At 38.8% G+C, this 17,245-nt stretch overlaps 2 protein-coding genes across 2 annotated transcripts in view; both read right to left on the minus strand.

Moving 5' to 3' along the window:
• Nucleotides 1–17,245, minus strand: part of Xk (X-linked Kx blood group) — a 34,961-nt gene that overhangs the window by 15,725 nt on the left and 1,991 nt on the right. Inside the window, 4 exon segments of the mRNA XM_032889829.1 lie at nt 10,536–10,606; nt 10,608–10,648; nt 10,650–10,797; nt 11,144–11,148. Coding sequence (XP_032745720.1) covers nt 10,536–10,606; nt 10,608–10,648; nt 10,650–10,797; nt 11,144–11,148 — 265 coding nt within the window.
• Nucleotides 8,901–10,028, minus strand: LOC116888531 (histone H2A-Bbd type 1-like). Its single transcript, XM_032889828.1, has one exon. It carries the CDS (start codon nt 9,337–9,339, stop codon nt 9,013–9,015), a length of 327 nt encoding a protein of 108 aa, XP_032745719.1. The 5' UTR covers nt 9,340–10,028; the 3' UTR covers nt 8,901–9,012.

Raw genomic sequence — 17,245 nt, forward strand, 5'->3', positions numbered from 1 at the left:
ACTGTAAAGGAAAACCCTGTCTCCAAAATGTTCCAAAACTTTTTAAAATGAAACAGCAAAAACAAACAAATTATCTTCTCACCATAACTTTATGGCGAAGTTAAGAAACTGGAAAACTGTTAAATCTAAGCACAGTTGTGTGAGTTCACAACTAGTTAAGCAATATTTTTCAGTTAAGATGTTTCTAAAGTTGCTGGGTTTTCCACATTGCCCCTTCACAATATCAAAGTTGTCAACTTCTGGATGAAGACAGACTGATAGCTGAGATAAAACTTGGAAGTTATCCAAAAACACCCAACTTTTAGAAAACCTAAGAATATTGTGATTCAAACTTTTATTTTAGCAACATGTTACCTTGAGAATGAAACCAACAAAAGGAAATATAACAAGAAGAATTTCAAGCCTGTCCTTTAAATATGTAAAATTACACCGTAAGTGAGCACAACTATTTTGGAAAGCAGAAAGAAAGTTACTCAAACGATGAAAAGAAAACTTCTGGATGATCCAGCAATCTCTACTCCTGGTTACAGACTCAAAGGCAATAAGATCCGAATCTTAAATATTATCTGCTCACCCTGGCTTAAGGCAGCACTATTCAAAAGAGCCAAAAAGGGGTGCAGGGGAAAACAACATAAATGTCTAACCGGTGAATATACATATCTATAAATGTACACATAAAGTGGAATTCTATTTAGCTATACAAAGGATTAAATCTTGTCATTTGTAGCAACAGATGAAACTTTAGGTAGTTACAGCAAATGACGAAACCCTTATACTCAAAGAAAAGTACTGGAAGGTATCATTCATATGTGGAGAATAGGACAATAGGCTGTGGAGAATAATGGGGCATAGCAGTGAGGGTGAGTCAGACCGATGTGTCAAAGGATGAGCACCAAGTTATAATCAGATGGGACTGGTAAATTCTCACATGCTGTTAGACAGCACAGTAATTATAATCATAATATATACTTCCGAAAATAAAAGACATTGTGTTGAATCATTTGGTTATTGTGCTTGGTACCAGCAGAAGTCAGAAGAGGGGATTGAATCACCTGGAACTGCTGTCACAGATGGCTGTAAGACAAGACGGGGATGCTCAAAACCAAACCTAGGTCCTCTGCAAGAGTAAGTGTTCTTAGCCACTCCAGGCAGTCATTTGAAGAAGCTCTGATAGTTAAAAGATGACAAAAATGACATTAGAGAGAGGACTAAAGGATCTAAAGAATTAACTGGAAAGGAAGACAGGCTAATTGTGGATATATATAGAGAGAGGTCGTAAAAAGGGAGAGAAGATGCAGCATTGCTTGCAGGCTAGTGATTAGAGAAGGCTCCTTTCTGTGCATTTAAAGTGAAAACATTCTACTTGGTAGTGCTAATTCAGCAGGCAGATTACCATGGGAAACATTTACATCTGTCTGTCTCTCAATCTCCTGTCAATCCGGTTTGTGAAAACATGGTCTATAGAACTGGCAGAATCCTTGGCTTATGGCTAGACAGATAGTTTGCAGGTTTCTATCCTCGGACTGTTTCAGAGCCCTGATCACCACAGTAGCCTACTGGGGGCAGAAACCACACAGAAGACGGTAATTTTCGATCCAGCCATGATAAATGAGACATCCTCCAACATCCACCTCCAGGAGCTCACGTGGGTTCACCCTCCTGCCTCCCTCTAAAAGCATTACACTTAATGTAAAGGCATAGCACATAAACATATTTCAAAAACACATACTCTCACTATGTCACCATTTCGATGTATTTTAGACATTTTAGAATTTGGAAGGTCTTTGTATATGTGTGTACGTGTGAGTAAGCATGTCAAAACCTGAGACAGACAGTATAACTGAAATGAGTAAGCCTAGCTCATGTAAAAACTACATATACACACAAAAGGCTGTCCTCTGAATCATCCTCCTCATTTGTCTCTAAAATGTAGAAACTGAAGCTATTACACTTAATGAATTCATAAAATGCAGTCAATGCTGAAAACAAGCAACATAATAAAGTTGTGTTTGTTTGTGTGTGCCCAAAAGCTACAGAATGTATTTGACTACTACAGAGCTCTAGAGTATGACCTGATCATACAGATGGATTTGTCAAGTCACCGAAGTTCAAAAACTGTATAATAAAGCTAGACCTATGAGTCCTAGTTTATTCATCTTTCATACAGATGTAGTAGAAGGTGACACAGTGGGAGGAAATTATTAATCATGATTTCCAACAATACCTCTAAAAGCACTAATTTAAGTACCCCATACTAGCCAGCCTCTTTCCATCCATCCATCCATCCATCCAAAGCACTTGGAGAAAAACACTACAACTGTGGTGTAGTTAATGCTTATTAAACTCTCCAGGAAAATAAGTCTGTTACCGTACAGCTTAGTGTGAAACTTCATTCACTCCCCCTTCTAAACCTAAAGTACTCATTTTTTTTCACAGACTTTGTCAGTCTTACAAAATTTGTCCCTGGATGAAATTACCTTCCTTTTCCACAGTTGTACATGCCATGGCTCATTTTATCATCTTCTCAGATGACCACTCTCAAATACCACGGGTGAAGACAAAAAGTTCATTTGGGAGGCATTGCCAAGAAAGCAGAACGAAGTTGGGGGAGGCAGAAGAAGGGAAAGACACAAGACCAACAGAAGCATCATTAAGCTGGTTACTACTCTAGGATACTGCATGCTATTCCTGTCTACTGGGGACCCAGAGATTCGTCTAGACTAGATCCTAGTTATCCAGGATAGAGTCTGAGGCCTTGCCTGTTAACTGCCACCTCTCTCAGTTTTGAGTTGATCCAATGACTGTTAGCTTCCACACACCACCAAGCAGTACACAAGCTACTTTCTCTGGCACAGGGAAAAGCCCTAAGAAAGAAAACACCGTAGTGTGTGTCAGGGTGTGCACTCATAGTAGGATACTGGCCATCTGCACTGAATCTTTTCTTGCTAAGTTATGTGGCTCAGGGCATCCAAGAATCTACCACACTTCCCATTTTATCTCTCCAGTCTATACATCCAGTCCCAACTCTACACACAATGCTCAGAATCCTAGGCTGCATTTACTTAGATGTCTCAGACACCACCACCAAAGACTGCCATAATATGACAGACCTCTGAAGCACATCAACAGATTTAAAGTCTGTGACAACATTTGATGATGGCATCACCAATTTTCTGAGCTGTGTTGTGCTTTTGTCAAAGGATGGGGCTAGAATGGCCCTGGCCAACCTCTAAATGCCCAAGCATCAGCATGTTTTTTACTACATTGGGACATATCATCAATTGTACTGGCTCTGTCTAAAATAAGAGGTGGTCCTTACACTTACTTGCTGCCATCTCCACACTGTGGGGCAAGTCATCTCCCGTGATTGTCTAAGGCCCTGCTGCTTACCAGTTCTGGGCTATACTGTCAGGTCACTGATCTAAACAGGGAATGCAAATGAATATTCAGGTTTTAATAGTTTTCCCTTCAACAATATAATAAAACAAAATTATATCTCATAATACATTTATGTTAGTATTTCCAGCCAACATTCTTCTTCTGAACTGGCTATATCAGCCATTTCTCTCATGAATAGATAATTAGCACATATATAGGTAACATGATTTTTCCCTTTCTAAAAAAGGTACCTTTTAAACACTTTACAACACAGGAAAAGACTCACATAATATAGAATATATATATATATATATATATATATATATATATATATATATATATATATAGAATCACATAGAAGGAAGATCTTGTAGACAAGAATACATTACGCAGTGACAGCCTGCCCTGGAATTTTCTATTTGTATGCCTTTATGCTACCTTTATGTTTCTGCTTGTTTGGTGGGGGACAGCTTTTTGTTTTCCAGAGTCTTACATAGCTCATGCTGGCCTCAAACTTACCACGTAGCTATGGACAGTCCTTATCCTCCGGCCTCCAAGTCCCTAGTGCTGGGATTACAGACATATATACACTGCCATAGCTATTAAATGATTTCCTATGATTGGTAGAAAGAGCTAAGGATTTGACTTAAGGAGTTGGGCATTTTCTAATTACACAGAATAGAGTCATTAGGTTCAAAACCAGCAGAGAATTTGGCCTGTCAGTTTTTATATTCATAAGTGGATCAGTTAATACACTTAAATTTCAAACTATTAAAAATTTCAGGGCATACATGAGAACATTTCTGATTTTAAAAATATTCAATAAGTAGGACTCGATTTACATGTTAAACATAAATAAGCATGTCATCTCTAATTTGTTAATATTATATATAATAAAACATATGTTTTGAGTTTCTTAGAAATGTTTTCCTAAAAACATGCATATTCATGACCAAATGAGCTAAGAATTACTCATAACAAATATTGAAGATTATAAAAGGCCTAAATTTATATTGAAAGAAAAGGAATCCTTGTTCTGTTGAATTATGATAAAATACTGTAGTCTGTTATTTTGACCAGTATTTCTGAGGATTTTAGAAAACTAAAGATCAAATATTCAGTGCATTTTTTAAAGATAATTCCTAAGTAAGATAGGATATTGAGAATGGACTAAGAAACACCTACACTCTCTTCCTCAGGAACACAAGAAGCTTCTTAAAAGTTATGTGAATGAAATTGGACTAGGAATTTAAAGATGATAAGGCTTATTATTTTTTGAAACAGCCTCATACTGGACTTCTGCCTTCCAGACTGGCCTTGAAATTGTGGCAATTCTGCTTCATTCAACCTCCTAAGTACTAGGGAGATTTCTTAAGTGCAGAAAAGATAATGTGTCTGCCCTAAAGTACAGCGATTTGCTGCTCTAAGATGCGAAAAGGGAAGAATGGTAAATGACAAATTTGAGCATTTAGAAAACCATAAAAGGTCTATAGAAAAAGAATCTAAAACAGGAACACAGACAGGCATGGACATTTTGCCAAATCTGTTTTAGTGTGTCTGTGTGTGTGAACAAAAGAATGAGGAGTTATTTGTGGTACCACAGGTTAACCGACAGTGTCTAAACTACTGAGGTAACAGACTTCCCCCTCCCGAGCAACAGTTAACTGCCAGTATTTCTTCAGGGAGGGGGGATCTTTCACCAACTGCCTATGAACTGACTGTAAGAGCTCAGGGAGGGGTCAGGCTTCTTGCTCTCTCCATGAAGAGATGGTGATGGCCTAATCTTGTACAGGTCTTGTATACCAGCTGCTAAGAGTTCAAAGTTGCAATACTCTTATTGGGTTTATTAGTAAGACAGTCAAAAGACACATTTGGTTATTTTATCAAAACAAACCTTAAAACTGATTTTCTTTCTGTGAAAATGACAGTTTTGGGGGTAGTAATCTGCTCTTACCATGAAGTTCCAAACATTATATTGTGTTTCTATGACATGAAGTTAAAAAATTCATGGTTAAACTTGTTAAAGATTTCCAAAGAAGCCTTGGAAAGAAGACATTTGTTCTTTCCACTTGTTAAGAGACAATGTTAGAAGAATTAACATCGCTCCATCAGTACTGATGTTACCATAAGAATGGTTAGGATTTTTACGCTCATGTTCTCCACCTACAAGTCAACCAACTGCAGGCTGAAAATGTTAGAAAAATCTGTTTGTACTGAAGAAGTATAATTCTTTATCATCCTTCCCCAAACAATCAAGAATAAAAGCTATTTCCATTCCATTTACATTTTGTCATTTATAAGTGACCTGTAGCTGCCATGAATTATGGGAAGAGTCAAGAATAGTGGTACATGCCTGGCATCCCACATACTTAGGAAGCTGACGTAGGAGAACCACTTGAACTCCCAAATCTGAGACCAACCTAGGCGATATAGCAAATTTCTGTTCAAACGAAATTTTGAGACAAAATATAGACAAATGAGTGTATATTATAAGTAAATATAACACCACTCTAAGCATGAATCAGATCTTCCTATCAAGAAGGTTCCAGGAACCAATACTGGATACTGGGGGACAGAAGTATTTTATTTTACAAGTTCTACGTTATATGGGAAATTTCTATAGCCCTACTTTTAATTATTAGGGTCCTATAGGTGCCTTCCCTCATTATATTAGGTAATAAAATTATGGTGTAACCAGTTGTTATTTCTGTAAATTAAAAAAAGACTTTGGATCTTCTCTTTTAAATATTTGTTAGGTGTCTGATAACAGTAATTTTTGAATAAGGTTGCATATTATACTTTTCTATGTAGCTTTATTAATACATACATACCCACAAATTACTACATGTGTCTTTGAAATGTGATTAGTCATTATTAGAGTTATTTTGGCCAAAATAATCTTTCTATATTAGTTTTAAATTATCTTATTTTGCATATCAATTTTCTATTCCTACTTTGAGTATTATATACAGTTGTATTATATTTATTATGCACGCTCACCTGATTGTTCACTTGTAAAAATTATTAGAAGTCACAAGTGAACTATAAGGACTGAAGTTTCAGTCTTCTCTGGCTAATTTTTTATCTATAATGATCCAACAAGTGTTTCAGAGTCCAGTGAAAATGGACTTCAGTGACTTGGAGAATAGGATCTTTGGCAAAAGCCCTCATGTCATAATGTGCGTTTTCAGATCATTTGGGATGGAGAGAGATGGTCAGTGAGTTGACAGCACTGACAAGTTTTCCAGTCCTGAGTTCAGCCCAGCAATCAAACAACCATCTGTAATGGATTTGCCTTTCAGTGTCTGAAGATAGCTATAGTATACATAACAAAATAAATAAATCTTTAAAACAAAAAAGCCCAACTCAAGTCTTAATTTCCTAACCTGTATGGCCTACCCCATATAAGTGGTTGTTCTTGAAAGTGAGTTGTTGAGTACTTTCTTTTTTCTAAAGATTTTTTTATTTTATGTATATGAGTACACTGTAGCTGTCTTCAGACACACCAGAAGAGGGCATCAGATCTATTACTGATGGTTGTGAGCCACCATGTGGTTGCTGGGAATTGAACTCAGGACCTCTGGAGGAGCAGTCAGTGCTCTTAACTGCTGAGCCATCCCTCCAGCCCTGTTGAGCACTTTCTCATCCCACCTCTAGGACAGGAGATGGTAGTGCTCATAGCTGGTAGTCCTAGTACCCAACAGTCCCCTGAGCATCTGGCAGAGCTAACTGCTCTGCAGAAAAGTAGCCTGAGCATGTGTGGACAGGGAAGGAGAAAGATGCAGCCATTTATAGGAAATCAAAGATGGAGCTGCCCTCGCACCCTCCAAGCTATAAAAAATGTTACAGTTCAGAGAAAACAGGGAGTGCTCGAGGTCACATGAAAACAAAGTGGTACACTAGGGACCTGAAACTAAAATCTTCTGATTCTGTTGTGAAAGCTGACTGGACAGATTCTGAAAAGAAGTTCTGTCTAAAAGGCCAGCAGCAGCAACAGAGGGCTAGCAGGAGCTAATGAGAGGTGAACATTTCAAATGTGGAAATTTACAGTCAGGGGCCCCAGTGCTAAGTGTGCGCAGTCCCTGAGTCTTAGTTATCCCATGCATGTTCATGAAACACTAGTGGCAGAGTTTGCACATAATACATGACAACTCTCCAAAACACAGGCTCAGCTTCTGATGACAGGTGCTATGACATACACTATCACTGAAAACCCAGAGCTTCCTTCTGAGAATGACACTGACAACTGTATCCATAACTGACAATGTTCATACATAGTTTGTTAATGCTCTGTAACTATTTAGGCCTGCTTGAATTACATGGCAGTTAAACAGTGGCGTTTCTATACCATTGCTACTTAGTTTAGCAGTGTGCCCCAGTCGGATGGTGCATTCTAGCACTTGAAAGACAGGGGTGGTCAGATATCTGTGAGTTCAAGGTCAGCCTGGTCTATGGAGTGAGGTTCAGGACAGCCAGGACTGTGTAGAGAGAACCTGTTTCAAAAAATAGGAGAAAAGGGAGAAAGAGGAGGAAGAGGAAGAAAGAAAAAAGAAAAGACTATAGAAGCATATATTCTACACAGCATTATAGCACTAGATACCTACTAATCCTTGTGTAAATCCTTTTAAAATGAGGCAGAAATTCTAAAAATTTAAAAGGGAAACCACCTATATTTTCTATTTTGCATATATTATTATATTATTAAATCTTTTTTTACAGCCCAGTCGTTATCCCCCTCACGGACTGACCTCTGACTGTTTCTCATCCCATACCCTCCTCCCTTGTCTCCAAGTGGATGCCCCTTCTCTCCCACCCCCACCCCACCAGACCTCCCCACTCCCTGGGGCTCCAAGTCTCTCATGGGTTAGGTAAGTCATCTCTCACTGGGGCCAGACCAGGCAGTCCTCTGTTCTGTATGTGTCAGGGGCCTCGGACCAGCTAGTGTATGCTGCCTGGTTAGTGGTTCAGTGTCTGAGAGATCTCAGGGGTCCAGGTTAGTCAGACTGCTGGTCTTCCCATGGGGTTGCTCTCTTCAGTTTCTTCCAGCTTTTCTCTTTACTTCTGGTTTCACCATCATTGCTCAGTGCTGTGGGAAGGCTCCTGACCCTTGAACCTCAAGCCAACATTGTGGCTTACATGGTTTCCACCCCACTGCCATCATGTTTTAACCTGAGACCTAACCACCAAGGAAGCCTTCCCTATCACAGTCCATGTCTTCATCCACCCATCTCCACTTAGCCAAATCCCTGGCCTCCCAAGGCCTTGTGAGCTCACAGACTACCAGGACAGCTTCTCTGCCCTCTACCTTAGCCAAATCCTCCCACCCGACCAGGGTCAACAGTGCGTACACCTTGCCACCTCCTCCCACCAAGACCACTGTCCACATGGTCCCTATTGGAAATGTCCCCTGAAAATCAAGTTCCCCATATTAACCACAGCTTCGAACGCACCATCCCCCACCTGGGTGGCTGCTCATGGCCACCTCTAGCCCAAAAACAAAAGGAGTCAGGATCACTGGCTTTAGTTTAGATGCTTTAATAGCATGTTTGACTAGCTCCCCCAGCTAGTAGGACACTGGGGCTGGCTGAGGCTGAAGGTGTGGTGGGCCTCCAGAGTCTTGAGACCCAGGCATTATCAGTTCCCATCAGGATCTGCTGACTCAAACACAGACTTGGTGCCTTCTTTGAAGAGTTGGTGGAGCTGGTCGTTGTTCTGTACCACTCGGCACAAATGTTCTGGAGATATGCGCTTCCTGCCACTGGTGTGGGCCTCTTCACCAGCCAGTTCAAGGATGTTGGATGTCAGGTACTCGAGAACACCCGCAAGGAACACGGGTGCAGAGGAACTCAGTCGTCTAGAATAGTTTCCCTCCCGGAGGAAGCGGTCTACACGGCTAACCGGAAACTGAAGCTCAGCTCTTCTTGAGCGGGATATGTTCCGTCTTCGCCTTTTCCCGGCCATGGTGCCCGTGTGATGGTTATGCACCTCTCTGCTGGCCTGAGTCTCTCCAAATAACCAACCTGCTCACCCACCCAAGCATTTATCCTTGAGAGGGCTTTGTTACAACATACTTTATGATGTCACTGGTAGCCACTGAACTCTGGTGTTCAGTGCAGAAATGCCCATATTAGGAAATAGCTCACCTTATTGAATATAGATAGACTTTTTTTATCTTTTCTCATTGCATGTGTGTGAGTGCGTGTTCGCATGTGCTCTTTTGTGGACACACACATAAAGACCTGATGTCGAGTCACTCTTGATCACACTTCTATCTTATTTACTGAGACGAGATCTTTCAACCCAAGCCAGAGCTTACCAATAGTCTCACTAGCCACCTTTCTCTGAAGAGTCTGCCTTAGCCTCCCACAAATGGAATTAGACAAGCCACAAGCCCACCTGTTTACATCCTCCTCTTGTGGGAACTCTTTCTATTTGATTTTTTTATATTCTGACAAGATCTATATGTTCATGGTTTCTTGATATGATTAAATTTTTCTAGATTTTAGATCTAATGAGATAGGTAATGGTTATGATATAACACTAAATATATTAAAACTATTGAATTTTGTTCTATGAATTAGACTGCATTTAAAGAAGGAAGGATAGAAGGAAGGAAGGAAGGAAGGAAGGAAGGAAGGAAGGAAGGAAAGAAGGAAAAGGAAGGAAGGAAGAAGAAGGAAGAAGGAAGGAAGGAAGGAAGGAGAATGAAAATAACTTTCCAGTTATCATGTAATGGCTCCCATGATTCCTAAGTCAAGGTCACAAAAGAGGACACAGTTTCACACTGGGAAGCAGTACCATGCTATCAGGAAGTCTAAACTCTTCCCCCACAGAAAAGACGTGAGAGTCCAAAAACATGTCAGTAAATCAGTCACCAATGATTTAAAGCTCTGACATATTTGAGCCCCCTCAGCTGGTCTACACTAGAGTAAGTGAACTTTTCCTTTGGAGCTCTGGCCAAAATACAGATTTTTAACCCCCTCCTCCCAAAAAAAGTTATTATTTTAACTCACTGGGAGTTTAGGTTAGCAAACAGAGCATAGACTCAGAATAAATGAACATGTAAACTGCCTTTACCTGAATAAAAATCATATTGCTTCTCAGTTTGAACCCTAAATGTAAACAGAAATTTTAACAACAAAAGCATGCATACATACATCTTCCAGTAGTAATGTTCTGTTCCAAGACAGTTATATACAGTTGTAGGGTCAGTTGCGGGGCAGAACCTGAAAGCCTGTATCACTGATGCCCGACAGAATGCAGAACGGTGGGGTAAACAGCTTGCCTTCTGACTGGCCAACCTCTTTCTCGACCTCTTCTGAAAGGCCATCTTTTGGCATCTGCCGTTTCTTAGTGATGCTCACATAAGGTTCTTCATTCTGGTCAGACTGACAGTAGATGCAAAAGGCTTCACAACACCTAGAAATAAATCAATGAATCAGAGACAATAATGACTGGCAGAATTCTGTGCGCGCTCTCTCTCTCTCCCAGTCATCCTGTTTTCACTTAGCCTGATTCTCAAACTCTTGCCTGGCTATTATAAATCTTTCCAAATCATTCACTCTCAGAATCAGTTCTAAGGAGTTGGTTTTCTGCAAGCCCTCCAGTAGACCAATAAGAATTGAGAATCAAGGAAAGGTGACGTTGAAAGCTACCAAAGCAAAGAAAATAAGAGAACAGGAAGTACGTCACACTCTAGAGACCCTCGATAAAGCTTGGTTTTCTTCCGGAAACATTAACTGTGCAACATTAACTGTTCACTTACCTGAACTTTTCCCCTCAACCATAAAATAGAGAAAACATACTTTGTCATCCTTCTGTAAGAGGGCGAAAAAGGGTGTAATGCTGTTTGTGTGTAAATGTTCCACAGTTCCACATAAAACCAATGCCACAAACCATCCTAGTTTTGTGTGTGTGTGTGTGTGTGTGTGTGTGTGTGTGTGTGTGTGTGTGTGTGTGCACGCGCGTGCAGACTCAGCACTTTCTATAGTCAAGAGTCTAGAGACTGGGGCAGACCTATGTCAAGAGTTCAAGGCCAGCGTGGACTACATGGTAAGCTGGGCTATAGTAAGGGGTGAAGGGACGCGGGCGGGGTAGGATGTAAGATGAATAAAGTTGAAAGAGTTGCTTGTCATTTAGGATTTCGCTGGAAGAACACAACATATTACCTATTTCTTAGCCTTAATAAGCCCATACAGGCCACAGCTAAATTTTAACTTGGTCAGGGTTTGGCAAATACCTTATTTTAAGGAATCCCAAACCAGTTCTAGGGACAGATTCTTTATTAGTGATTAAAATTTTCCTCTCTAGATAATAGATACTGACAGAAATAAAAAGGTCTGATGCCTATGATTTACTTTGATGTACACACAAATGCAGAGAGAGGGGGGAGGGAGGGAGGGAGAGAGAGAGAAAGAGAGAGAGAGAGAGAGAGAGAGAGAGAGAGAGAGAGAGAAATGGGGAGAGAGAAAGAGAGAGTTTGAGTTGATGTATGGAGAGATGGAAAGATGAAACAAAATGTTAATTGCAGAATTTAGTTTGTGGGTCCTTGAGTGTATAAATCAGTAAGATTTTTCTTCTGTGTGTTTAAAAACTTACGTAATGAAGTACTGGGAAAAACATTTTCCCTAAGAGCCAGAAACAATGTTCCTGGCCTCGGGTTTTAACACTGAAAGACTTTTATTCCCTGAAACAGGCACTTTCATAACAACCTTACAATGCTGCTAGATTTTACAGTTTTATCAGGTTTATTGAATGTTGTTAACTTTATAATATCACCTGGAGATATCTACGACAACCTCGGTACATTTGTAATTTGAAATAGTAAAGCCCTTGATGCACAAAAAGAAATGTAAGAACCTTTCTGGTGAGCACGAAGTGAACAGATTTTATAATTATTACCTTTGTTCATTTGTTTTTTGGGGGGGTGTGGTTTGTGTGTGAAAGAAATCTGTCTACTCCCTTGTAGCATATATGCAATAAAATATATTTTAATATATTACACCAGGACATGACAGTGTAATAGTCTACTTTGTTTGGAAGAAAATGATAATAAAGTGTAGTTCATGAGTTCAAACCCATCTCCTGAAAATGTAAACCTTTAGCTGACTACTGAACGCCCCCCAGCAATGTCGGACCATTGAAAGAAGCAAAGTATAGAAGAGAGAATTAAATGGTTATGGTATCTATTCTCAAAGAGGTGATGATAGCAAATGTACTTTTCTAAGAGATCTTAAAGACTCCGACTCCATTCACTCAGAGGAGTTCACCATCGAGATGGGGTCATGGGGACATAGACAGAAAAAGTATAATATGTAGCAAAACATTTATGTTGTACTTTTGGATCACATGATAGCTTCTGATATACCAGCCCACAAAGAAATCTACCAAAAGATTTTAAACCAGCATCATTTGTAATAGAAAATAATGGGATTATTTTAGAGGTCCTCAAAATGAAAGGGTAATTAAATGTATCAAAGCACATCCACTCAGTTAAATACTATGCAGTTATCAAAATGGACAGGTTAGAAAAACACAAGACTTTTGGGCTGGTGAAATGGCTTGGTGGGTAAAGGGGCTTACTGCCAAACCTGAGCACGTGAGTTAAATACCGGGGTCTCTCTCACATGGTGAAAAGAGAAGACTGACTCTCCCAAATTGTCCTCTGACCTCCACACAAACACCAAGACATGTATGTGTACATGCACACAAACACACAATCAATCAATCAATAAACATTTTAAAAATTAAATGAAAATACTGGGCTTAATAACAGTCTGCTTAGCATGTGTTAGGCCCTGGACTCGATCCCCAACACATTTAACTAATTAAAATAAAAATAAATAAACATTTATTGTATTTTATAAAATAGTTTATCATATTTTATAAGGGAAGCAAATTATAAGAAAATTTTACACCTATAAATGTATACAAACTATACATACATAATGACATACATACATACATAAATACATACATACAAACAATAGAATGACAGAACAAAATTATACTGACTCAAAAGTGCCAACTGTTAAGTAACAATTGTATAACCAAGTTATTAAACAACTAGTACCTTAGTTAAACTTGATGGAGATAAACATATTTTGGAAATTAGCAAACTCTTGAAGTCCAAGCTCATTTTCCCTGACAGTTTACAATAATAACCATAAGTATATATGTATATATAATATATATGTGTATATATTAGCAAGTATATACAACAAAATCATTAAAAATTATTCTCTTCAGTCAATCAAAGGTTTTATTTTCTTCACTGAGCAAATATTTTTAGTTTCTCTGTTATTTTAATAAATATTCTTTAGTTGTAATATAAAAGTCAAACTTTTTAGAACTTTTAAAGACCAAAATAAACAACCAAAAGTGTAGAGCACGCTAAAAGCTGCTGAATGAAATGAAAGAAGGAAATAAGAGTTTGTAGAATAATGTAATTCTATTGCTGCTTAAGGGAACTATGTAAAAGAGAGATCATTTATAGAATTTTTGAATGAAACTTCAGAGATCAACCATTCAAATGAAAAAGGATTCCAGGAGAAAAACCAAACCAAACCAAACCAAACCAAACCAAACCAAACCAAAATTAATGGAACAGCTGTTGGTCTCACGATCCACTGCTTTTCTTAAGTGGTACATTGGTCTCTTTTCCCCGGCTTTGAGACAGGGTCTCTCTGTGTAGACCCTGGCTAGCCTAGACCTCAGTATGTAGACTACACTGGCTTTAAACTCACAGCGATCTACCTGCCTCTGTCTTCTGAACACTGAGATTAAAGGTGTGCGCCACCACACTTGGGATATCTTAACATAGCTTCCTACTTCATCTTAAGTTTGTGACCCATCCCAACACCTCTTCCTACTAGTACTTAAGAAAACTAAGAAACAAACTACTACTGTTCTCCTGAAATTCTGACAAGACTTATCCAACTATTCCAATTTTGTTTATAGTTTGTTGTCATGGTTGATTCTCTGCATGAGCTACCTGATTAAAATCACCCAAAGTAAGGGCTAAGCGTGTAGCTCAGTGGTAGAAGAGCAGCATCTTTCATAAAAAATTAGTCAAGGTTGTTCTCCAGTAACATGCACTCCATGGCTCAGAAAGCTTTTGTGTAATGTATGTACAAGTACACAGGCCTCTGCTCAACTCTGCCTCTGCACTGCTAAAAGGAAGAGTCTATAAAGGAATGACTACAGTTGTGTTCCAACAAAGCTTTCTTTACAGAAACAGATGGTAGTATGATTTGGCCAGTGGAACATAGTCTGTAGACCCCATGGCAATCCCTGCTGACCCAACTTCTTTTTCATTTGGTTCCATTTTCAAGACTAATATAACTCAATTGTCAACCATAACAGCAGTTTGTTCCCTAGCAGAAAGCAGGCATGTTGATGACAGCACAAATAACTTGAGGGACCAAGGGCCCTAGTGAAAATATTTTTTTCCAGGAGCTGGATACATGGCTCAGCAGTTAGGCATCCTGACTGCTCTTCCAGATGACCCTGGTTTAATTCCCAGCACCCACATGGGGGCTCACAACTGTCTGTAACTCCAACATACATATGTCCAGGCAAAAACATACATAAAACAATGTGCATAAAATAAAATAAAATTAAAAAATGTGCATAAAATAAAAATAAATAAATTATTTTAAAAAAATACTTTTTCCAAAGAAATACTATCATTTCTAATCAGCCACCTCATGTTCATGTGAGGCGCATGCTCAGAGAAGCTGTACTAGAGAACTATGCGGGTTAAATAGAAAATATTGGGAAACCTTTGACAAGCCACTTGCTTAATCTCCTGGACTATAGAAATAAGATCATGTCACTTAGCTCACAGGGTTTTACTGTAGATGGAATTAAATAAATTGGGTAAGCTTTGCTTTACAAATGTGGACTGTTTCTATTTTAAATTATTTTTAAAATTCCCTATACAGAAATGCTACTACTGTGCATTGCTTTGCAATATTCTCTAACAATTTTGGACTGTTTTAACCTACATATTATAAACCTAGGTTGTTTTTTTTTTTACCTCTTGTTTTGTTTGCTGAATTGTGTTAGTAATAAAAATGAGGGGATTTCTTGAAGTTGTCATTCATGGATATTTATTCATCTCAATTAATTTATGAAAAGTTAACATAACTGCTACAATAATATGAAAAAGAGGGTAAAAAATATTCTCCCCTTAGTTTTTCCAATATTTCTGTATAATTTACAGTGAGATTTTTTCCTTCAAATTAGAAACAAAGATAATTCAAGACAATATGCAAAATTCATATTTAAACCCAGGCTTAAGTAGAAAGAAGCGTAGAAATTAAAGCTATATTTTTAAATATAAGACTAAAATTATAGTACATAAATGAAAAAAGGAGTTCTACCAATGCCTCCCTGAGGGAAAGAAGGCACAGGCGTTAACACTTTTAGCCCACAATCATTGGTGGAGCGTATTGTAAGTGTCCATTTCCCAATACTGGGGATCTGACATAGGGCTTCAAGCATTAGATGCAGTAAAGAGCTGTATGTCACTTGAATTGGGTCATCCTATCTTAGGAACTCAAAAATGCCATCAGTTTAGGTAGCTAAAAGTGGTAGTTGGCTTATGTAAATAGAAGTAAATTGTCCCCCCAAACAACCTTAAACTATGACTAAAACCATTTCTAAGGGATAAAAGTGAGAAGCATTGTGATTCCCTTGTTTGGGGGGATAATTTGTTCTTTCTGAAAAGCGGATGATTTTAGAGTTCAAATTAGAACCAGTCAGTAGGAAGAAATCCCACCATGGTTTTTTTTAAGGCCTGTTAACCAAAATAAAAAAATTAAAAACAAAAACCAAACAGAAAACATTGTTTTCCCTTTCATTGGAAAGCTAAGAGTCTTGGCATTTTGTGTGTGTTAAGTTCAAAGACCGCGGGTCCAGTACTTTCCTGACATAAATCAACTGTATTAGAATCTGAGACTTCTTCTTAAAAATTTCTGTGATAACTGAAGGCTAGTAAAGAGTTTCTAATAAAGGAGAAAATTGTATGCATTCATGTTTAGGAGGAAAAAGCTACATTCCCAGTGTGCCGCTCAGTAATACTGTCCTTAAGATCTTAGTACGTTTCCATGTACTCTAGTTTTGTAGTGGCTGTGCCATTTTTTATATGTAATTTCTATTAACTTTGTCCCTAGGTGACTGTGAACATTAGAGACACTTCTAAATGACAACAATGATAGAGGAGTCTTGCTTACCTGGTTATTTTGCTTGTTTAATGTTGCCCACAAATGATGAAACATTTAAAACTTTAAAGATGGAACTGCTGATAAAACGTAATACTGCACACTCCACTTTCTTTTAAGGCGTGCAGAGAACATCGTGAACCTAATTGCATTTTGAAAGAAAGCCTTGGGAACAGGCTCCAGATCCTCATTTGCCCTGTGTATAAAATGGGGACAGGAACTGACGGAGCCTGGAGCCCATGTTGGAACACTGCTTTAGTATGCCCCAGGCCCTAGGCCCCACCTCTGTACCTCAAATAATAAGCACACAAGGACTGCTTCTACTTCCTCCAAGGTCCATAGGCTAAAGGCATGTAGGTATAAAACAAACCCCTTAGCACAAGACTTTTAAGATGTCGCGGTTCCCCAAGTCACCCCACCCAAATACGACTTCCCACCCCACAGGTGACGAGTGCCTTGTCAAATCTCACCGGGCAGGGACACTAGCAGGACCATGCAGCTCACTTAAGGACAAAGGTTCTCTGCCATCTACTTAATTACAAGGCTTTGTAAGTAGCCCTCAGTCCTATTTTCTGAGTCCCCCTGACTGTCAGGACTTCCCCAGTAGTTTCTTCACACTACTGCCAGCATGTTTCTCGTCC

The sequence above is a fragment of the Rattus rattus genome, chromosome X (assembly GCF_011064425.1).
Source record: "Rattus rattus isolate New Zealand chromosome X, Rrattus_CSIRO_v1, whole genome shotgun sequence".
Taxonomy (NCBI): domain Eukaryota; kingdom Metazoa; phylum Chordata; class Mammalia; order Rodentia; family Muridae; genus Rattus; species Rattus rattus.